This window comes from Haplochromis burtoni, unplaced genomic scaffold (assembly GCF_018398535.1).
Source record: "Haplochromis burtoni strain Fernald_Lab_line unplaced genomic scaffold, NCSU_Asbu1 Contig_22, whole genome shotgun sequence".
Taxonomy (NCBI): domain Eukaryota; kingdom Metazoa; phylum Chordata; class Actinopteri; order Cichliformes; family Cichlidae; genus Haplochromis; species Haplochromis burtoni.
The window spans coordinates 3,253,842-3,277,761 of NW_024582383.1; the positions used below are offsets into that span (position 1 = coordinate 3,253,842).

At 42.9% G+C, this 23,920-nt stretch overlaps 1 protein-coding gene across 1 annotated transcript in view; it reads left to right on the plus strand.

Moving 5' to 3' along the window:
- The first annotated feature begins 1,667 nt into the window (after positions 1–1,667).
- atp6v1ba (ATPase, H+ transporting, lysosomal, V1 subunit B, member a) overlaps positions 1,668–23,920 on the plus strand; it is a 36,967-nt gene continuing 14,714 nt past the window's right edge. The window contains exons 1-6 of the mRNA XM_005917031.3: positions 1,668–1,888; positions 14,937–14,992; positions 15,251–15,349; positions 20,050–20,143; positions 20,517–20,594; positions 23,137–23,276. Of these exons, the coding sequence (XP_005917093.1) occupies positions 1,780–1,888; positions 14,937–14,992; positions 15,251–15,349; positions 20,050–20,143; positions 20,517–20,594; positions 23,137–23,276 (576 nt within the window). The 5' untranslated portion in view covers positions 1,668–1,779. The remainder of the gene's footprint in view (positions 1,889–14,936; positions 14,993–15,250; positions 15,350–20,049; positions 20,144–20,516; positions 20,595–23,136; positions 23,277–23,920) is intronic.

A 23,920-nucleotide genomic window follows, 5' to 3' on the forward strand; every position in this document is an offset into this window, starting at 1 on the left:
AATCTGTAGTGCTTTTCTACTGTGAGAGAGCTGTGTGTATGTGTATGCTCTGTGCAACTGCCGGTGTGTTGATTGTGAAAGGGCCATGGTTAAAAAAAACCCACCTTCGGTTACAGCTACTGGACAGGACACGCGGGGAAAAATGAGAATGGATCAGAGCTTCCAAAATGAGAACACAGCAAAGCAAAAAATTTTAAAGAGAAAATGTGTGCAATCATGTCATTTTAGCTTTCACTCAACAGTACACTCAGCAGGACATTGTGCTGCCGAATATGTGTTTGTGGACGTGAGTGTGTATGAGAGAGAGAGAGGTAGGGCGATGAAACACATGAAGAGCACATTAGACACAGCTGTTCTTTAAGCTGCGAGCCACTTTTCATCTCAATCACATTTTAAATATCTCATGAACAGTGTCAGTGCTGGAGGGACAACTGTGACACTGAGGTGAAATAAAAAAGTAGGTTAAAAAACAGAAGAACAGGAGAACCAGACCCCACTGCAGCTAACAGCACCAAAGATCGTCTCGCTCTGTTTGTCTTTTTCTAAATGAAAAAACAAATCATTAAAAGCTTGCAGAGGCTTTTCGTATCAAGCTAACGCTCTGTTTTAGTGGGTGTAAGAATCGCGCTGAATATAGAGTGTTTTGGCCAAACGCGATCTTTGCTCATCACCAGATCAACTTCCCAGGACACGCTGCACATTTGGGATTACTTTGGTTTTAAACCTACATCTGGGTTGGACAACAACAAGGATCATATGCTTCACCACTCTACTTGTCAGTTCCTATTAATGCATCCTTTTAATTTGAGTTTTACTTTCAAGGAAACAAACCACTTCATTAGAAAAATAAGACGTCAAAGACAAATGCTGGTTAAAAAAACATATGTATATAAAAACGTGATCACTCCCTGCTGCTCTAATAGGGTGATATGGTACTACAAGGTCATTAAGATAAGATGGGGCCTGGTTATTTAAGACCTTGTATGTGAGGAGCAGGATTTTGAAGAACCAGGCAGGTTTCTGGCTGTGCAGAGTAGTTGGGGAACCATAAATAAACCTAGTAGAGTCCAGAGTTTGGAGAACTAATCTGAAAAATATAATAGCATGAACAGTAAAACTGCAGAGGTTAAGAAATGCAGACTGAGGAAGAGTAGTGTGATAAGAGAGGCTGCTGGCAGATATGGATAATATGATAAACTTCAGCTTTTTCCCTTTTTCAATCATTTATTAAAATGTGTTTCATATTCAGTTGCAGCTGTGAGGTCAGTTTTACGATGCAGGCAGTGATTTCTTCATTCCTTCACAGTGAGCATGTTTTTATAAATAATAACTAAAATCACATTTTATCCCAGTTCATTTTTAACTTTTTCATAATGCGTTTCTTCTGCATTAATTAGTTTAGGTATTGGATTTGTTTGCTAGTAGGTTGTAAAATATATTACCTTCACGATCTGTAATGAAATGATCTAAATTGAATCTTAAATACTTAACAAATCCAAATATCCCACTGTGGAATCCCACAGCTACAAAGAAAATCCTCTTCAGTTCACGTTAAACAGCCTTGCTGTTCGTTTTTCTTTCCTAATCGTTTGCTACTTACTGTACACTCATTACGTTTCTGTGAGAAGCAGCTACTTCTCACTGCTTTGAGTCCCTGGCCTTTACCAAACATCCGTTTCCTGTGTGTCACATGACTCGCGCTCTGCTGTCATTCAGTAGCTCTTAGCAAAGCACGTCAACCAGCGTCAGATTTCTCAGGTTTCTGTACCTTATCCGACAATGGCAACACTGGTGGCAAACAGGGCGATGGATGTGAACGGCCTGGCAGCGGCTTCGAGGACACATACCCAGGCTGTGACCAGGAACTACATCTCTCAGCCCAGGCTAAGTACGTTGCTAATGCAAGCTACCAGCTAACAAGGTTGTTGTTGCGTTCGGTGGTGTAGTTACGGTAGGAAACGGGATAACTTTGACTCAATGTATAAATGTAGCATTTAAAATGGCACAAGGGACAGTATGTTTACGGACTCGTGCAATAGGTTAATGTGCAGTGTGAAAATATAAAGATTGTGCTTAAGTCTTGGATAGCCCATTGAACCGGGACGCAGCATTAGAGGGCATTAGCGTTAGCTAACTATCCACCTGTGCTGCTGTACACAGGGTGTTAAACAAACCAGCTTTTATTTTATAAATATTAATAATTAAATGCGAGTAATTCGGCAATTGAACCTTACTGCTGCTGTACATGCTGCGTTTAAGAATATGTCATTTCTGTCAAACAGCAGTGTAGCCACGCTAGCATGCTGCCTTTCACTAACGTCTGGGACTATTGATGAGAGATACTCAGCGTGCGGGGATATGTGGTGCACTCAACTGGTCACGAATTTAAAATGTCATATTTGCGTCTGCAGTGTTTTACAGGCAGAACTATATTACACAGCCTGTTGGTCGTATGGGCCAGATGGAGGATCTGTCATGTGATCGGATCACATGAGTGAGGCAGCCCGTGGTTAGGGAAGCTGACGTTCATGCTCTCGTGACAAGAATTTCGACATCGCTTTGTAAAATGTTTGACACGAAAATGTGAAGATTTACAGAGATCTTCTAAAACATGGACTCTCATGTGTCATCTGTCTATTAGGGATAGGCGTGGTGATAGGGTATCTACACAGGGGCACCTAATATTGATATGTTTTCATTCAATTAAAATACTGTGAGAATATTACAGACAGCAAAGCAAATGCAAAGAGATTCAGTCTGGCTTGGACTGACTGCAGTCACTGTTGACATGCACACACTGTTCCCATTAGTCTGAAGCTCAGCTGGCTGTCAGCTGGTTGTGCAGATGTAATAGTTAAATGATCATTTCTGTTTTCTGTGAATTTCTATCTCTGCAAACAGCAACACATTTGTAATTTTCACAGGTTTATCACAGATCATTACTGTATTACTGGAAACAGACTGCAGGTAATTGCCAGCTTTACCTCATGTGATTGATGACTGATAGCAGACTCTGTCTCTGGCAGGTTTTAGTCACCGTCTCGCCATGTTTGACAATCTGAATGTCAGAAAAAAAACACACCAATTGTTACAGCATATCAAAAAATGTGACAATAATTTCATATTGTGAGTGAAATACGATAAAAAAAATTATTATTGGGTGTCTGGTGATTCCCATCTTTACTGTCTATAGTTATTTGCTCTTATATGGTTGTAACTAAAGGTGATATTTTTATCAGCAGCACATCTGTTGCATATTTAGTTGTTTTAAGTTCTTAAACTCCCCGAAAGAAAATGGAAACAATTGAACTGTCAGTCCATTTGTTGGTAATTCATTTTTGCTAAAGTCAGGATTCTGGTGTAGGCCCATTTACAGTTATAAAAAGTTGGACCGTGTTCTTCTCTTTGTGGAATTTCCCCTGCAGTCACCATCCACCCAGCTGGCTGTGGAGGAAACACAGGGACAGTAGCTGCACCTCAGCCCCTCACCTCTCTGACGGTGCACATGCAGGTTGATGTCGTTACTTCATCAGAAGCTAAAGAGGACAAATCCAATATTACAATGATTGATTTCTAAACCAAGTTGTGAACTTAAAGTGTTGCTAACCAATCACACAGCAGCTGTTGTGAAACATCTGAAATGCTGCTTTTTGTCATCTTCATCAACATAGTTGAATTAAACAGGATTCCTAAAACAACTGTCATAAAACGCTAAGAACATATAAGAACATTTAAATGAGAGCAGAAATCTCTATGAACACATTAAAGCTACTAAAGTCTGGGGGTTGGTAAATGTTTTAAATTAATTAATTCATCGTTTACATGAATAGTTGATACGTTAATATTTTAAAAGTCTGTTTTCCCAAACAAATGTACATTTAACGCACATGTGCTCATACAGATATTTTAATAATATTAACTGAGAAAAGTTGATCCACAGCACAATAAATCATTTGAAAGAATACCAATGGGCTTGACCTCAGTATGCTGGATTTCCTTTACATTAATGTAGACATTTCCTCTATAATTTGACACACAAAAGGTACAAATGGGTGCATAAAACTCAGAATCCTGAACAAATGCCTCATAAGGACAGCCTAACCAACTCTTATTATAACATGTTGTCACGACTGCAAAATGTCAGTTATTGACCCAGTGTCTTCTGCTGATCTGTATCAGGGTTTGGAATAAACTACTCGGGGTTCTTTGCTTTAAGTCCAGGCCTGGTTGACAGTGGTTGAATTCTGTGAGAAAAGCTTGAAATGTTCCTTTTTCTATCCTTGTTGTTTTGCCGAGCATTATTAGAGTTAAGGCAGCAACTATCGATTGTTGAATTCCATCGAGTAATCGGATAGGAAATACTTGTCTCTTATTAATGAGCAGTAATAAATATTCAGTAATACATATGTGTATGTGTGTGTATGTGTATAGATAGATAGATTAGTCAAAGACCATATAGGATATATATGCAGTCTAAACGAAGGCATAAAAAATATGTCTTTGCTTTGTTTCTGGAGGTTTTTGTGCTGCTGAAACAGATGTTATGATGGTGCAGACATTAGTTAATATTAATGATAAATCAGTGTCCCGCCTAAAAAAAAAAAAAAAAAAAAAAGTGTACCTGGCCCAAGGACATTTTTAATGGCTTTCAAAAGCTTTTATTTTTATGTTTACAAATATGAATGTCATGTAATTATTACAATATTTTATATTATTTGACTTTTAAAAATGTTACAAAAGCGTTTAAATGTTGATGGTCTGCTGCAGCCATGCCCCTCTTTAGCCTCAGCCCTGTTTCCTGCTGGTATGGCTTCCATGTAAAATGGGACGGCTGCCGTCAGCCTTCAGCACGCTGTACAATTTAAAGGTGGTGTCACATTAGGTTAACAGTTCATCTGCATATTTGAATACAACTTGTTGGTTACTGCAGGTTTTCTCTGTGTAAAACACACAGTGGTGGATGGAGCAGCTACAAAGTTTCTTTTCTTCAGGTCAGAGTTTGTTGATCAGGAGCTTTGATGAAGGCGTCCTGCGTCGAGTTTATTTATAATCATATTATTGGAATGACTCGATGAATAGTTGCAGGCCTAATTAGGAGCAGAGCATGAGGTTTTAAAAGGGTTTGTGCTGCTTCCACTTAGCTGTGTGATGTTGAGTCTGGCTGGGCTGCTACAGAAGCCCTGAGCCATGAGGCCAGAGAGCTGTTTTTTTTTCTTTCCTGCTCTTTATGCAAGTGTCAGAGAAGCAAGCATGGACTAAAAGCCTCTCAGCAAACTGGAAGGAAATGACTTAATGGTGCTCAGGCCATCTGAGAGCTAAGCAGAAAGGATGCAACATGTGATAAAACCCATCTTCTAAAAACATTGAACAATCCTGCTTCTGAAATACTCTAATTTTGCCATCTTTTTTGTCTCATCAAACACATTACCAAACAGCAGCAGTCCACACTTATGATGAGGCAGCAATTTAGAGCTAAATGATAATCTCAAGTAACTGTTTGGAAAAGTGTGTTTCTCAAATAGTGCAGGTGCTGCATTCACAGTGTGTGTAGCCCTGCTGGAGGAGATGTGTGGTTTGTTTCCATTTGTCTTCAACATACTGCTTATATTTGGGAAAGGCAATGCCTTTGTCACAGTCTAAAGGTAGTGTGTGACATTGACTTTAGTGCAAAACCATTGAATTTATACATCATTGAATGTTCCAGTAATATAGGCCCATAAAATAAACCTGTAGTTTCTGGTGTCCTCTGCAGTTCATTTAAAATCCTGGAACTTGAACAACATGATAGTGGAGCTTGGTCTCAAGAGAACAAAGAAGCAAAGAAAGCATAATCAGCAGCATGGATGGGGCCAACTGTAACTTGGTCTGTTGGCGAGCTTTAACGTGGTGTAGACATGTCTCTAAAATAACAGTGTCTCTTATGTTGTCTTTCTTCACTTTGTTACACAGAACTATCTGAGAAGTGCTGAAAATTTGAGTTGCTTTGAAGAAAATACTTGGCAGGTGATTGGGTTAACCATTTGTCCCTTTTTACCATGGGCTGACTTCAGCCAATCAGAGAAGCAAAAACATGGGATACAGACATTGGCTTGTCATGAAATTATTGTTTGTCGCTATGTAAGGAACATTCACAGTCACTGTGTAAAGCGCTTGTGTAAAACGTGCCCGTGATTAGTCCAACTGTGAGCACATGGCTGCCTGGTAAGATACACGTGATCAGTGTATTGCAACCTTTGACATCTCACAGATTCTGATGCTGCAGGTTTCGTCTCTCTGACCAAAATTCACTGAACCAGCAGCAAAAGAAGATCCAAACTCCGCTTCACGTGTGGATGAATTCCCTCTGACTTTTGCTGTTTTGCTTCCACCACGATGCTTCCACTTCCTGCACAGCTCTCGCTCTCTCTCTGTGTGTATGTGTGGGTCATGCTTTTATACTAGAATATATTTTACCATGGGTAATGGTCAATTGGATCTGTGTCTCAGGCCAGTTTTGACCAAGTATGTAGGAGGGAGCTAAAGAAAATGCGTCTTTGTCCCTCTGCCATGAAAGGCTAATGGGGTTCTGTCATCATCTTGCTGGGTGGGCAGCGTGGACACTTAAGTTTGTAAATATGATGGCAGCAAACCACTCCAGTGTGAGCTGGAGGCCACCGCTTGATGACCCATCAGAGCCACATCCACATAAAGCAGAGATGGCATCCTAAGGCCACCGAGGTGAAAGCCTGTTGCCACGTGGCTTTGCTACAGGACGGCCTTCAGAGGTACAAGCAAAATGTTCTTTAACCGTCCTAATGATGTCGTTCACGGTGATGGGCGAGTCATCTCCTACGTTTCTATACTCTGGTATAGGAAGGCCTGTTGGTGGGATTGAAGACATCCTCAAAGTATCCCCCACATCACCTGACTACATCCTTAGTTGAAGTCAGTAGCACCTCACCCACACTACACCACGTGAGTAGAAAACGGTTTCCTGCTTGGAGTCGCCTGATGGCTTTTGAGGTTTTGCTTCAGCTACCTCAAGAACTTCACTCCTCTTGGAACGCTGGGGCTGGCACAGACTAACCAAGCCTAATAGGGCTCCTGTAGCGCCTCCCTGAGGTGTCAGGTGTCCACCATACCACTACAACTGGCACCAACCTTCTTGCAGACACACGTCTGTTCAGCCACCTCACTTTGAACTCAGAATGTCCCCAGCCTCCCTCACAATGCTGTAGAGGTTCTGTTGAAGATCCTAATTAAAGATCTTCTGCACCGGGGCCTCTGCCAGATGTCCCGGACAGCTGGCAGCTCAGACTGGTTCCAGCCTGAGCTGTACGTTCAGCTGGCGTATCTTGCGGTGACCCAGTTCAAGGTTCGTACTTGACCACAGTTGAGCTTTGTTAGTATTAATCTCTGTCAGTAGAGTAGGAACATCAAGAATGATGCCTAATTTGACAATATTATTGAAAATAGAAAATATTTTCTATATATATATATAGGCTTTTTTTTTTTTTAAATTTCCTGCTGTTCAAACTGTTACTGAGCAGTGATTCCAAAACCCACTCACCAAATCTCGAGGATGCTCAGAATCAGCCGCTGTTAGTTTAAAGAAAAGTCCAACATCACTATACTTTGAACAACGTCCAACCAGTTTAGGTTAGTATTTCAAGCCATCAAACAGTCTATAAGATCACAGTGTTGAGCTGGTTTTCCACTGCAATACCGACGTGACAGAGCTCTAAGAGAAGCAGCTTGAAAATCCACTCAGAGATGGAGCAGGAAAATAAACAAATAAAAAGGCTTTCTCATCAGACCAAGTCCTTTCTTTTAAGAGGCCTTTGTCTCTCTCATGTCAAATGCGACAAAAGCTATTAGCCCATGAAATGGCTTGTCTTTGTTTTAGTGGTGCATTCTGTCATTTAGTGCTATGAAAAGACATGGAGCAAGGCACTACATTTCTTTGTGAAGATTTAATTATTGGTAATAATGTAGTCACGATAAACAAATGTCTCATCTGTCACTATGAAAGTAATTTCTATAAAATCAATGTTATTTTTTGCAACAGTTCTATAATCCACATTCTAATTAGGTTTAAGCAGCTAGCTTGTCAGTAGGAAAAAAGACTCTTGCGTGGGCGTTTGCCATTCTTTTCATGAAAGAACATTAAAATGTACGCTAAGGATCTGACACCATTTCAGTCTGTTGCAAGAACAGAAACCAATCAGCACACACTAGTTTCACTGACCACTGACGGCTCACTTCCTGAAATTCCTCACCTTAAGAACTGGTGGCTCTTGTTAGAAGAAATGCAATGCAGGAAATTCTCCACTGCAGAACTTCCCAAAAACCTAGGACTGTAAGATTAGCATGATTTTGTTTAGCTTTAAACACCCTGATGATTAAATGTGCAGTGACTCGAGTGTGCCCCAGCTCACAGCAGATCTTTACTGTTCGCAGGACCTCCTTTACGAGTGTGGCCTCTTTTGTTCTCTACTCGCACTCGATACTCTGTTTATTGAATAGTTCAGTTTCCGTTTCTTTTTGGTCATCACTCATTTTATTGCACATGATTACTTAGAGTTTTGAAACGCGCTGCTTCCATTTCTTGTTTGTTTTGACAGAAATAGTAAATGTGTATATTTTTCATGTAACGATCCCTTAAAAAAGGTGTCTTGTAATTTATTATAATAATGCATTTAGGTTCGCAGATAGCCTGGGGTACGACAGCTGTCATAGAATACAGTGGCTTAGCTTGATGTTATAAAAGCGTGAGGGTGCTGCACATAATTAGCACCGAGTTCTGTGGGAAACCCGTCTTTGTCTACAGGATGTATTTGGGAACAGCTTGTAAGGGCTTCTTTGTTGGACCGCTCTGAAGCCTCTGTCCCAGACCTTATCTTGACTCTAGTCTGGGACTACCCCGCAGGATGTGTTTATTTATTTTGAATCTTTTAATTCATTAATGCTTTTTTTTATTTTTAAAAAGGATTTCTTAAGTTTGTGTAAATTGTCTTTGTTACCTGCTTAGAATGATGAAAGAAATAAATTGAATGGATAAGCTAGCACAATAAAATGCTCTTCATCTGCTCCAAATAGCAGGAGGCTGTTGCTCTGTCAAAGCCCAGGCGTCGAGCTATTGTAAGTAAAGCACTAGGCTATCTGTGTGATAACCAGCTGCCTCTCTGTATAGTCGCTGGTTTTCCTCTACTAGCAAAAGGGCCCTGCATACAAGAGACCCCACTCTGTTAGAACATTTGCTCCCGGTTCATGCCTGATTACGTTTCCTCCCAATCAGTGCAGTGTGGTAGGAAGTCGTCTTTATATGGAGTACCTGTGCACCTGCAATGTTAAAAGCCTGCCTCATTTTCTAGTGGTGTCAAACCCAGATGCTGCCCACATGTCAAAACACAGATTGTGTGCTGATTGGTTGGTGAAGATGTGCCTGTGCCCGCGGCTGTTTCTGACACCCCGCCCCCTGATTTTAAAATGTTTTCATTTTTTTGATTTATTCCAAAAGTCTGTCATTGGTTAACAAAACATTCAACTTGTCCTTCATCTGTTTGCTTCATTTTAGTTGCACTATTTCATTTTCCCCTCTCTAATGTTGAAAGCACAAAGTAGTTTGCGCAGGATAAAAATAATGTCAGGATATTTTTCCAGTGCTTGAACTGCATCACGGCACAGTTGGATGAAACATCACATTCTGATCTGTAGAAGCAGACGTTGATTCCACTTCATGATGCAAAAGCCAAGCAAGGCTTTCCTCCCAGTGTGAGGACTAGTAGTTACAGCTGATGAACCACACTCGTTGTAAATAAGGGGAATAAACAAAGTCAAGTATTAAGTTTGGTAAGATCTACTGATTTGGGTTTCCTCTTTTGAGAAAATCAAAGGGATCGTGTGCCAGTAATCATCATGCTAAAGCCCGAGTTGCTCTCTGGTGCCTCCGTCAGAGTGAATGTTAGGCGTGGAAAATGCTCGTACGAATGGGTGTGAATGAGGTTTGGGCTGAAACACACAGACAGGAAACACTGGGTTCATTCGGCTAAAACGGTGTGTTTTAATGCAACGTTTAGCAGTGTAGGTTTTTGGTTGATATGCAGTTCCATGATCAGCAGACAGGCTTGGGCTCCACCGTCGGAGACTGTGGCTGGCAAAGGTAGATTGCACTCTGCTCCACAGTGTTGGTGAAGTCAGCAGGACCACCTGCAGCACGTTAGGCTAACCCTCCAGGTCACAGCTGATCTCTGCTGCTGCAGCTCGAGATGCTGGAGCTGAATGACATTAGCAACTGTTAACAGCAGCAACCTCAGAATAAAGTATTCAGCTGTTTATTTTCATGCGGTCCATCAGGTGCGGTCTACGTCTGTAAAGTCTGTATCAGAGTGACAGATAGTTTTGGTAGATGTGCTGGCAGTCTGCGTCGGGCTAACTCGTGTGAATACCATTAGCTGAGGGTTGTCGTGTGTGTGTGTACCATAAGCTGAGGGTTGTCGTGTGTGTGTGTGTGTGTGTGTGTGTGTGTGAGTGAGTGAGTGAGTGAGTGAGTGACAGAGAGAGAGCTGGTCGTAGGCTTTAATCAACTAGCATTCCTATGTCCAGTGGGGCTGTGGGAATCCCGTGAAGTAGAGGCTAAGACGTGATTGTGAGAGTGCACATCACAGCAGCCACTGCTTTGTAGCCCTCGCTTATTGTCAGAATGATGATGCTCCCCCATTTCCATCCTAGGCCAGACTCCCCCTTTCCTCCCTTCTCCTCCCCTTGAGTTCCCCCCCCTCTTTCTGCTGGGAAATTGAATTGTGTTGGAATGCTCTGTGCCTCTTTTCTCTGGCACTTGAATGGGCTCTTTAGTATTTCACACCAAGGTGTCCTTCAGGGTGCGAGGTCAGGCTACCAAAACAGCTTCTAGTGGCGGATTAGGACCAATTAACATCTTTGTACACAAAGGGCTCTGGCAGCTGAACAGGCTGCAGGGTGACCCACGCTGCTGTTGCATGCCAAACCAGGGGAACGCTGTACTTGAGCTGAAGTAGCAAAAGAGGGGTGGAGAAAGTTTTCTAAACCTATTGGGAAATGTTGCTACTTCACACCTCATGAACATATAGCCCATTGATGAGTCGTTACCTTGTGAAATGAGAGAGCAAACCACTTATTTTTTTTCCATCATCACAGTTATACATAAGAGTGTTCCCTGAACTGTTGTCTTTTTTTCTTCCCCTTTCATGTAATGATGGGTTAGCGTGTTGGGCCAGGGTTAGGCCTTTAATCCGACTGGAGCTGCTCATTCAGAGCCTGTACACACTTTAGACTTTGTGCCACCGAGGCGTCCGTTTGTTGTGATCGACGAACGCCACGAAGGCTCGTTCTAACGTTATGTTAGTACTGATACAAGTTATTTCAGTACTTGGTAAAAATTAAAATTTGATTAAATACTCTGACTTGCAGTACCAGCTGTTTAACTCGTTACTCTTTGACACGCTGTGCAGCTCCAAAATGTCTCTGAAATAATGCTGTGACTGTTTTACCTGATAGGACGTCGACCAGGGCAACGCACCAGACTTGTGGATTCCTTGTTACATAGTAACATTTTCCTTGCACCGTTATTATTGCCTCTGAGTATAATTACCCTGATGCATCTCTTTTGAGGCCTGTCAGCAATTTCTAGTTTAAGTCTGTGCTGTGTTCATAAACATGGCTAATCTGTTAGGGTAATGCTGATGCTATGAATATTCACTGGAATTGTCAAATAAAGCTTTTTTTGTTATGTAGTGTAAAGTGCTTTGGGGTCCATAGGGACTAAGTAAAGCTCTATACAAATACAGGCCATTTACCATGTAACTGTTTAAGGTTTAAAGTATAAACATGCCAATTATTCCAGGAATGATAATGTAAAATAGTTCTGGGAGCTGTCAGTCGTCCTTGTGAGGAGCTACAGATTCACCGTGTGACGTGCTCTCCAGTTGCACTCATTTGAGTTGTTTCCCTCTTTTCTTAAAGGGCTGGCTGTGTAGTTACACACTCTGCCATCATGCATGCGTTTCAGAAAAGCATAATGACTAAACATAGAGCCTGCATCTCTGTAAACAGAATATTGTTTTCTGCTGTCAGATTATGTGCACTATACACAGCCAGCAGGTTGTTATCACAGATACATGTTGGCTAGTATGTACTGGATGCAGACGACATCCGTGTTGTTCACAGGAATATGTTTTAGCTGTAAGGTTAATGAAGAGTGCCTTTAAGAGACTGTGCGGGCTTACACAGCGTGTCAGAGTTTTGGAAACGCCTTCAATGACCTATTTGAGCATTTGGAAGCTTTCCTTACACACGTGTTCATTTCTCTAAACTACATGTGTAGAATGTCCTTACAGATCTGATCCAGAGTTATGATATTTCTCTTCATTTCAAACAATATGAGCTGGAAACCTTCCCAGCTAGAAAGTATCACTGCTGTTCCTTCGTATTTCAGTTATGTGTCAGGTTTATATGCAGAAGTCAGGCGTTGTTGATCGGCTGTGCTGGCTGTCAGGAGGGCGGGGATATCCGTGAGGTTTGATAACACTGGTGTTCTCTATACTGGTTCAGTGTTCTTTTATTATTTGGTCAGAGTGGTGCTCTGTCGTGTTGTTTAAGGAAAGCTGTATATTAAATGATGAAACCATGGACTTCCTGCCTGTCAGTGGGAAATGAGCAAAGCAAAGGTCATCTGTAAATCCCCCCCCCCTCGCACTGCAGTGCAAGGCCTTGCAGAACAAACAGAGACAACTTGAGTCATTCACTGGAAAGTGGACCCTGAGGCAAGAACTGAGATAAAGGCTGTTTGGAGTAAAACACATTTTATTTTGGAGAGGAAATTTTATTTATTTCTTTATTTTTTGTGTTTGTCCTGCCCTTGGTTTTCATCATCACACTTGAGCCATCTTTTATCGCGCTAACTCAACAGTCTGTGCCCCATCCTCCCAGCACCACCTCCCATTCAAACCTCGTGTTCGACACACAGACGCACACAGTGTGTGTCTGACTAATAGAGGGTAAAATGCAGGTGTGTGTGGGAAATGGCTGCAATACTGTAGCGCATTGACAGGTTATTTTGTTGGCCCCTGCCTAATTAGTGGCATAGTGGATGCACCCCGCTAAGCTTTAGTGCTTTATGTTCGTAGCAGTCTGCTCTAATTTCCCCGAGCCTTTGATATCAGCCCAGAGATTGACAGTTCACACATAAAGAAGAACAGCAGACCCTGATAGAAACAATGCCGCCACCTTCAGTCCCCCACTCCAACGCTCCCTGCATGTCTGCATTTTACCACCCAGCTCTACAGATGTTCAGAGCAGAGGAATGGCTGAACATGATTTGATTGTAATGTTTGCATGGCACATTTTATTGCTTACTTCACAGAAGCAGGACACTCTGCTGCTCTTATTTGGTCTGAAAGCAGTTCTGTTCAAACGCTCCTTTTTTACACTTTGTAATATTACCGTCATTTATGGGTTTGTTTAACTTATTGTCTGCTGCCACACTAGAGTAGAGGCTGCCTGCTTTTGGATTTTTAAAGCCGGCGATCATTGTTAGGTGCAGCTCTGCAGAAGAAACTGAACGAGTGGAGTTTTAATGAACTCGCTGCTTCCAAAAATATTCCTTCATTGGGTGTTTTTGATAATAGTGATGGAGAACAGTGTGCAGCACAGTGCAGAGGGTTACACTTGAGATGGGCGTAGAGCACAGTGAATATGTGGACAGTAATGCTTAATGTGGTGTTGTCGGTGATGGCAGTGTTTTTATTATCTGATTGAAAGAATTCGGATTAGACTGAATTTATTTTGACTCTCATGGTAATGACATCAGCCCTGCATTTGCTCTGAATGACCTGGATTCTCAGTCACATTGACCATCATCATCATCATTATTATTATTATTATTATTATTATTATTATTATTCAGGGCACAGCCCTAACAGGTAAGCACCTTCATACCCACACCAGATGGAGACCCGTCCTTGAGTCTGTTGGAGGTTACTTCCTGTTAAAGTGTAAAGTGCCAGATGCTGCTCTCTAATATTCTACAATCGTTGCCTTACGCTGACGAGACTGTTATGATAGAAAGGTAATTGAATTAATTACAGGTGATAAACTGCTTGTGTGAATGCTGTGTACAGTAAAAGGCTTGAATACTGCAGTAGAGTAGAAAAGCATTGTCCATTACTGTTGTACTGATGTTACGCTGCAGTCGCACACATTCAGGGATATGGCATTTTTTTCTGTTTTTATAGGATACTCTGACGCCTTCACACGTTGCACACAGCTCCTCACCTCACTAACAGCTGAAGTATTCGTATCACACTTTAGGAGGAAAGTATTAAACACTTATTGATGTTTACCTGTCCAGTTTAACGCTAACAGCTCCGTCAGCCGTCTTCTTTCGTTAACGTAGTGGACTGTAGTTAATAACTGGAAAAATTAGTCCGAGTGTTTTTGAGATGTTTGCTATTCTCATGTTGCAGGATGGGATCAGAATCCTTCTTATGGTTTCAAAAATGGTATCGAGTATTTTTGTTGATATCAGTATTGAGTTTGAAATTGTAATATTTCGATAACCCGAATATGAAGTATTTAATGTATATTTTTTGAACATCTGCTCCGGTTCTCATGAGTCGTACTTTTTGATTGATTCGTGTGATTGATTGTGTGACGGTGTAATCGAGCAATGTAAAATTCCTCCATTTCTTGACCTGACATTTGGCTTTTTGTGACATTTTAGGGCTGAAAGTGCAGTAAAATTGTTCTCACAGCAAAAGGTCAGCCTCCAGTGATTAGCGGTTTTGGCTGTGGAGAAGTCTGCTTATTGCACTGATGATAGGTGGCTTGCTCGCTGCAGAAGGAAATTGAAGTATTGTGTGTTATTTTCCTGTTCTGCTGCCTGTTGAGGTTCAGAAATGAGTAACCCGTCTCTATTCCAGCCTACTCCACTGTATCGGGTGTAAATGGACCCCTGGTGATCCTGGATAACGTGAAGGTAAGGCTGCAAAGAAATTCTGTTTTTATCAGGCTTTCTGTCCGTGGTGCTGCTAACACTCGTTCATCTATTGTGCAAATCCTCTTACAATATGTATTAATTAGGTTGCAAATAGTGGCGCTGTCGCTCGGTAAACTCCAAATGTTTGTAGAAGTCAGTATAAATCAGCACTTTACTAGCCGGTGTGCTCTTTTATAATAATGATAAAAACGTGTTTTTCTGTTGCTGTAGTAACAGTGTTGAATCTCTTTGAATTAGTTCCCCAGGTATGCTGAGATTGTTCACCTGACCTTGCCAGACGGTACCAAGAGGAGCGGACAGGTCCTCGAGGTGATTGGAACCAAGGCAGTTGTTCAGGTAAGAAATAGTGAGTGGAAACTAAAGCATATCAGCTGACAGCCTCTGTGCTGTAAGCTCTGTGCTCTGTGCAATTGCATTTTGCTATCCTTACTTGTGCCCATGCCCCAATGTCCAGTTTGTTTGATTAGTGCTTGATGATCGTGGCCTGCTTGAAAGGTGGGCCCAGGTTTGGTTCGGTTGGACTCAGGTAAGGTACATATGCCTTAGCATGGATCTTCATCCTTCCTCAATGACAGCTTACGCCATTAAAATTGCTTTGTTATACATAAAAATACTTTTCCTGTTAAGCTGCCAAATACATGAAATAAGATGATATGGGGACCAAAGCATACACAAAAATCCAAACCTGGTTGGGCACCATTCAAGGTCCTAAAATACATTCATTAACCATGCAAACACTGTAACTTACTATTATGTTGTCTGAATGCTCCATAGTAGCATACTAGCCTTTTTCATACTAGCCATAATAACCTGACAGAAGAAAGAAATGTTCCATGCAGAGACCAACAGCACCTCATACAGCTTTGCATGGTGGTTGGTTGTGACATTGGTTGAACCAACCAATCAGCAGATATAAAGAGGTTATGGTTGGAGGCGTCTCACCAAATGAACATAAAACTGAAAAAGAGCCTGGCACAGCCACCGCACGAATCTACAAACACAGACATGCACCATGACTGCACACAGCCACACCAAAGAAGGGATAGCACAGCCGTAGACTCGACAATGCAATATCAAAGGAAATTGTATCTACATTTAACATCATCATGATCAAGTAGTCAATAGTTCAAAATAGCTAAACTGCAATTTAACTTACTACTGATAATTAGAGCAGGAGACAACAGTTGTAGGTCTTTGATCACTGTGCTGTAGTTTCATTTTAGCAAACATGTCCGTGTAGAGCACCTAAAACAAAGGCTGTGCATATTTAACCCTAACCCAAACAGTGACTCTCATAAACCAGCACTGTTTGCCTAAAGTGAGCATTCCTATCCATTTTTGTAGTATTTGCATTTATTTATTTATCTATTGCCTTTGCTGTCCGGCACTGTAGCAATCAGAATTATTGTCTGAAGGCCAAGAAACATGCCCAACAGATTTATTTTCCTAAGTAGACTATTACGGCTTTGCTGTACTGGTCCACTTGATTGTCATTTTTCATTTCACCTTTATTAGTTATTTATTTTTTACTTTCACATTTTTAACAATAGAAACAGACAGGACCGGGGGATAGGAAAGGAAAAGACGAAGAAAAGAGAAGTTGGGAAGAGGCTGAACAAAAGGAGAGGGAAAGAAAAACGGAGGGCCAGAGAGACGAGAGAAAAGACACACAAAACCCGCTCGATCACCTGCTGGGGAAAAGAACAAGCAAAAAGGGAACAACGCTGTAGGAAAACCACAGCGACAACCTAGATAAGCATAAGTAACACTAAATAATAAATATTGAATGTTACTGAGCAGCACACAAAACCGACAACGAACCATATGTTTAGAGGCAGCAGCCAAGGAGTTTACAAGGTTTCTGCACGTAACTGTCTAATAGTAGGTGTGGGGAGCCATAGCCCTGCCCCCAATGACATTAAGCAGGCATGGAGTAGATCCAGGCCCCATACATCTAGAGGCCCTCCAGAGCACGAGAGCCCCAGGAGGACCACTAGAGGGGCAGCCGCAGCACCCACCTAGAAAAGAGCCGAGGAGAGCCGCAGACGGGGGGGTCACCCAGCAGCTACAGGGGGCTGCGGCAACGTGCCTGCAGACTCCACTGGTAGCCGGCTATGCCAGGGTGGTCTGAACCCCAGGCTTAGAGGCCAGAGATCTGAGGGCCTCACACACCCCTGAAGGGGCCCGTCTGAGCCACAGGCGCCAGGAGCCGCCAACCAGCCGCCAGGAATGAGCCAGTACACGCCCGAGCCCCGGACACCAAGAACCACCAACGCACCGACGGGTTGTGGCATCAGACACCAGCAAGGAGTGTGGCGAGGTCGCAGCACATGGCCCCGCCCCTCCCTGAGCCTGGGTCTGCCGGAGGTTTCTTCCTGTTAAAAGGGAGTTTTTCCTTCCCACTGTTGCCAAAGTGCTGCTCATAGGGGTCATATGATTGTTGGGTTTTTCTCTGTATCTATTATTGTAGGGTCTATCTTACAATATAACACGCCTTGAGGCGACTGTTGTTGTGATTTGGCGCTATATAGATAAAACTGAGTTGAATTCCCGGCCCCCCACCCCAGACTGCAAACAGAGAACGGGGATGTAAAGAAGCACTCCCAGAACCCCAAATCCCCAAGTCTACCCCAGAGCCACGCAGGGACAGCTAGGGTTACCAAGTCGGTAACCTATGTCTGCCGACACAGACCCTCCCCCAGCTGTGCTGCACGCAGGTGCCAGAAAAACACCACCCAAGAGCCACCAGCGTTCCATCCAGGTCATGACCACAGCCCCTGGGTTGTAATTGTCAGGTGTATTGCCTTGACTATGTGAGCAGTTGTTAGAAGCCCATCTTGAACATCCATTGACTGTATAGTGCACTCTATGTAGTATTTTATATTGTATTAATTGTAGACTGGGATTCTTAAACAATTTAAGTTTAAAGGGAACTCATCCCTGAGCCTGAGTCAATCCATATTATGGATTGGAGGTGCTGAATCTCATTCCCACAGCTTCATACTCATACTTCCAATGCAAGCTGGAGGCCATCAGCTGATCAAGCCAACAGAACCACATAATCCGCTAAAAGCAGAGATGATAAATTCCATCTGTAAAAATTACAAACAGAATGGGTTACAAAGTGCAGCCGGGCAGAGTCATCACACGAGTCCGACTTATTGCCAGCTATGCGGACCAAGGTCTTGCAACGGTTGTAGAAGGATCGAATGGCCCGTAGCAATGGGCCAGACACCCCATACTCCCGCAGCACCTCCCACAGGACACCCCGAGGGACACGGTCGAATGCCTTCTCCAAGTCTACAAAACACATGTAAACTGGTTGGGAAAACTCCCATGCACCCTCAAGTATCCTTGAGAGGATATAGAGCTGGTCCAGTGTTCCACGACTAGGACAAAAAACCGCATTGTTCTTCCTGTATCCAAGGTTTGACTAACGGGCGGGCTCTCCCTTCCAGCACCCTGGCATAGACTTTCCCAGGGAGGCTGAGTAGTGTGATCCCCCTGTAGTTGGAACACACCCTCCGGTCCAGCTTCTTAAAGATAGGAACCACCAGCCCGGTCTGCCAATCCAGAGGTACCGTCCCTTATCTCCAAGCAACATTGCAGAGGCGTGTCCACCAAGACAGCCCTACAGCATCCAGAGCCTTCAGGAGCTCAGGGCAGACCTCATCCACCCCAGGAGCTCTGTTTAACTGTCTCAGTGACCTCACACCTAGAGCTGTCCCCCTCGTCCCCAGACTCTGCTGCCTCCACGTTCCAGTGGGATTAAGGAGGTCCTTGAAGTATTCCTTCCACTGCTGACAATGTTTCTAGTCGAAGTCAGCAGCTCCACCCGCACTATACACAGTGCAGGTAGAGCACCGCTTTCCCCTCCTGAGTCGCCTGACGGTTTGCCAGAATCTCTTCGAGGCAGTCCGAAAGTCTTTTTTCATGGCCTCTCCGAACCCCTCCACACCCGAGTTTTTGCCTCAGCTACTACCCGAGCCGCGTTCCGTGAACTCGGGTACCTATCAGTTGCCTCCGAAGTCCCACAGGCTGACCAAGCTTGGTAGGTCTCCTCCTTCAGCCTGGCGGCTCCCTTCGTCTCCGGTGTCCACCATTTGGTTCAGGGATTACCACCACTACAGGCACCAACCACCTTGCGGCCGCAGCTCAGTGCAGTGGCTTCGGCAGTGGAGGTGCTGAACATGGTCCATTCGGACTCAATGTCCCCAGTCTCCCTCAGACTGCTGTTGAAGCTCTGCCAGAGGTGTGAGTTGAAGATCTCACGAACCGGGGCCTCTGCCAGGCATTCCCAGTGCCCCCAAACGTATGCTGAGGGTGCACTGTCTGGTATCCTCCCCTGCCACCTGATCCAACTCACTACCAGGTGGTGATCAGTTGACAGCTCACCCCCTGCCTTTACCCGAGGGTCCAGGCTAAGATTAATGTTAACCTAATGCATAATCCTGAACATTTCAGCATGTAGCAGCAGCTTATTTGAACCATGTATCAACCCTCAGAGACTACTGTGTAGTGTCTGTAATTGTTAGTGAGGGGAGGAGCTCAGTGCCGGACTGTCTGCAGCTTTGCCATGTGAAGTCACGCGTCAGCTGACGGGAGCAAAGACAGCACTGGGGGCAGGGATAGCTCAGTAGGTAGAGTGGTAGCCCCATGATCGGAAGGTCGGGGGTTCGACTCCACTGAACGGCTACCCTGAGGTACCCCTGAGCAAGGTACCGTCCCTACACACTGCTCCCCGGGCGCTGCACTGGTGGCTGCCCACTGCTTCACTGGGTGAATGGGTTAAATGCAGAGGAACTATTTCCCTATGGGGACTAACACGCACACTTTACACTTTACACTTTTACTTTTTACACTGTTGGTGTCTGTATTGCAAATGAGTTCCATATTAATTCTTATATTGATTAATATGTAAGCATTGAGGGATTTGTTAATGAATTCATTTTTTTGACAACCCTGATAATCACTATCAGTAAACATGTAACTAGACATGCTGAGGATGTCTTTGCTACCTTTCTGTGTTGCTGCAGGTGTTTGAGGGAACATCAGGTATTGATGCCAAGAAGACAGCATGTGAATTCACTGGTGATATCTTGCGTACCCCGGTGTCAGAGGACATGCTAGGTATGATCAACGTGATTTAATGATTAAAATGCTATAGCACGCTGAATTAATGTAGTCAGCTTTTTTCCTTGTTACGCTAATTTCTAAATAAACTGTAAAATCAAATAATTAAATCAAAGCTTTTATTTTAATGTTCTTGAATCTCAATCACTGTGACTCAGTACAACACAAGGTTACATACATTTGAATGGAAGCAAAAAGTAGAGATGCTTTTTCTTTTTTGAAGTATCTGTCATCACTAACACGAGTTTATAATTGCTGGCACTTGTCAAAGTAAAGTAGCACAAAGTAGACAATGTGCTTGCAGGTCTCATCTCATTAAGCAATGATGTAATGTCTAAATACCTCCTTACCAAAATATTTCCTTTTATAGGTCGTGTGTTCAATGGTTCAGGCAAACCTATCGATCGCGGGCCGACTGTTCTGGCTGAAGATTACTTGGACATCATGGGTATGTTAGCCTCTTACTGTCCTGCTGCTAAGTCATATAAGAATGCAGTGTCATAAACGGAAACTTCATTTAGGTACAATGTCCTAAAAAATCACCAAATAGTTATTGTTAGGGTTTTATTATTATTATTATTAATAATAATAATAATAATAATAATAATAATAATAATAATAATAATAATAATATTGACCAAAGCTCACTCAGCAGTGTATTCTGTACTGTTTTACTGTCCCAGGTGTGAACATGAGTGAAATACCACAATAACATTAATCATATTTTTTTACTCATTCATTTTTTGCTAATACAGTTAAGTGTCCTTTTTAATAGTGTTAAACTGTTTTCTTCAGCCTGAGTTCATTTTGTCTCCTTAACAAATGAACATTTCAAGAACTTTAGCTTCATTTGTGAGAAATGAAATGTTTTACGTAAACCAAACGTAAATGGTGGTTTACGACACCAACTCTCTGCCATCTATAATCCAGTTCTGAGATCCTTTCCAGACGCCTTAACGCCCACTCACATCCTGGGCCAGCTGACCTCAGGAATTCGTATGATAAGGTGGGGCCAGGTTTCACAATGAACTCACCCGAAACTCTGGCTGATTGGGACCCACACCCACACCTTGGCTCAGGCGATTAGAGGATCATCAGGGGGTCCTTTTGTCCCTCTGTGGGGGGAAACTCCCACTAGGTTTATATCTGGGACTCTCCACCATTTGACCTTAGAACTGAAGAAGCTTCTCGGATGAGAGGTGAAGCGTCTTCAAGCAACTTAAAGAAGTCCAGACGCTTTTCTTTCCAAGCTCCTTTGACTTTAACAGGAAATGTTTTTATTTTGAAGTTTAGGAAATTATCCTAGCATTCTGCTACTCGCGGAATAGCAAGTAAATGTTCAAATGTTGAGTACACAACAATAAATGCCAGTCTGCTCTCATTCTGCAATCAATCAATTTATTTATGAGCACATGTACAAACAACACAGGTTCATTAAAGTGCTGTACACAGTAAAAAGTAACACAGACGAAGAACAAAACCAAAGCTAGTGAGCAAAGCTGTGTTTCAGATGGGTTTTAAGGATGTCGGGTGTTGGAGAGATCCTGATATGAGGAGGCCGACTGTTCCAAAGTTTGGGGCCGGTCTCCTCTGGGCTTTAGTCTTATCAACCTCTCAGCTCACCCATGTGTGCCAATTTTCATGGCTGTTTTGGCTGAGCCATTTAAAGTTGGCTCGGCTAACGTTATGGCAGGTTGGTGCATAAGATGAGCCATCGTGTTCATGAAATTCCCAGAGTATTTACATGTATGTAATAAAATATCGATACTCCGTGTCCGTGTGTTGAGCCAGTATTCCCAAATATCACTATGCTATAGATTTTTCCCATACCGCTACAATAAACCCAACCAGTCAAACGTTTGGGGTCCTACAATCCTACATTTACCATCAATACTTTATCCACACAGTGCATTGAATATTAATGCTGTTGTAAAAGGTAGAAACAGTAGATGATACTTCAGTAATCACAGCCATGGGTCCTTTTATAAAGTGATCTGGAAGTATTTAAGTCCTTTCTTCTGGAACAGTCTTCCATAGGTTGGATGGATATGATGGTCACTCTTTGCATGTCATGTGATCAGTCTGCATCCATAGGAGCTTGATAGGATTAACCCAAACCCCGGTCAACAGGACAACACCTAACCACTGCTTCTCTTAATGGTTTATACTTAGCGCCGTGCTGCAGCTCGTGGTCACACTACAGGGCCACAGTGGCGCTAATCCTGTGGCAGCTACACGGTTTGACATGCTGTTGTGAAATATTGATAGATTAGTGCCGGTGAACCACATGAGTGAGAGTTCCTGAGAGCAGGTCTCTGTGCACATCCTTGGTTAACCCCATTCAAAGTCACTAATGAGTTGTGACTAATTCTCTGCACCCCCCCATTGCTCATGGCGGTAGACCAGGTTATCCACTAATTGAAAGGCCTGTCAGATGTTTTCTGTGCCAGATACTGACCTGTGTAAGACGTCTGCATTTGACTTTAAGCAGGCGGTAGGACTGGGAAAGTGCTCTATAAGTGCAGTTACCCTTTGATCATATAGTAAGCAAGCAACGGCTTAATTGGCAGAATTCCTAACAGTCATTTGTCTAATGTAGCTGTTGTCCTTGCACTATTATTTAATTACTGCAGCTCAGAGCGTGTTGAAACTGTAATAGGAAATATTTTCATTGACTCAGTATGTAGTCACTGTAACTAGAATGTAAACTATGCTCAGCAGAGTTTTATTGGAGCACATGAATGTACAGTGTAAGTTAGCTTCCACAATAACACGATATAATTGCTTCTGATTGTTCACATCAAATTAATAATCTCACTTTCCATTTAAGCAGTTGCACAGCCTTTTACTTTCTATCACCATTTTCTTACTACGTTTTTTCTGTTGCGTGTTTTGTCTGGTCAAGTCTGTGGGACTGACCTGTATGATGAACAGTGAAGTGTGCTATTGCTTCCTTTGTGTCCAGCTGAATACGTGTTTCTGTCTCTCAGGTCAGCCCATCAACCCTCAGTGCCGTATCTACCCTGAGGAGATGATCCAGACTGGCATCTCAGCCATTGATGGCATGAATAGCATTGCTCGAGGACAGAAGATCCCCATCTTCTCTGCCGCTGGGTTGCCCCACAATGAGGTGAGATCAGCATACCATTTTATTTCTTTAGTGACAACACCAAGAAGTCTCAATGCTGGTAAAATGCTGGGCCACTAGGTACCACTGGAAGTGCTGAATATCTCCTTTTATCTTTATTGAGAATCAATCCCCATCGTAAACACCAGAGCATACCTGAGTATTAGCTGATATAAGTGTGTTTAGCATTATGTTCATGTAGTGTTTGGTGTCTCTGTAGTGGCTTCAGAGTGAACTCGGATAGCATCTTCACATGATGCCACTCGAGTCAGTGTCAGTTTAGGCAGAAGACTGAAAATGAGGTGACCCTTCCCATTGCATGTAGTCTGTTGCAACAAGAATAACTTCATTAAACCTATTGCATTACTTCCTGTGTTCATTTGGTATTGCAAGCAGATTTTGACAAGGAAGAAGTGCATGGAGTAAAACACAAAAGTAATGTGTCTCTGTCCGGTTTGTAAGTCTGACATCATTGCTTACTGGTGGTGGTCAGAGGGCCCGGTGGCGCCAGTGTCCGGCAGCCTCGCCTCTCTCAGTGCGCCCCAGGGTGGCTGTGGCTACAATGTAGCTGCCATCACCAGTGTGTGAATGTGTGGATGACTGGTTGTGTAAAGCGCTTTGGGGTCCTTAGGGACTAGAAAAGCGCT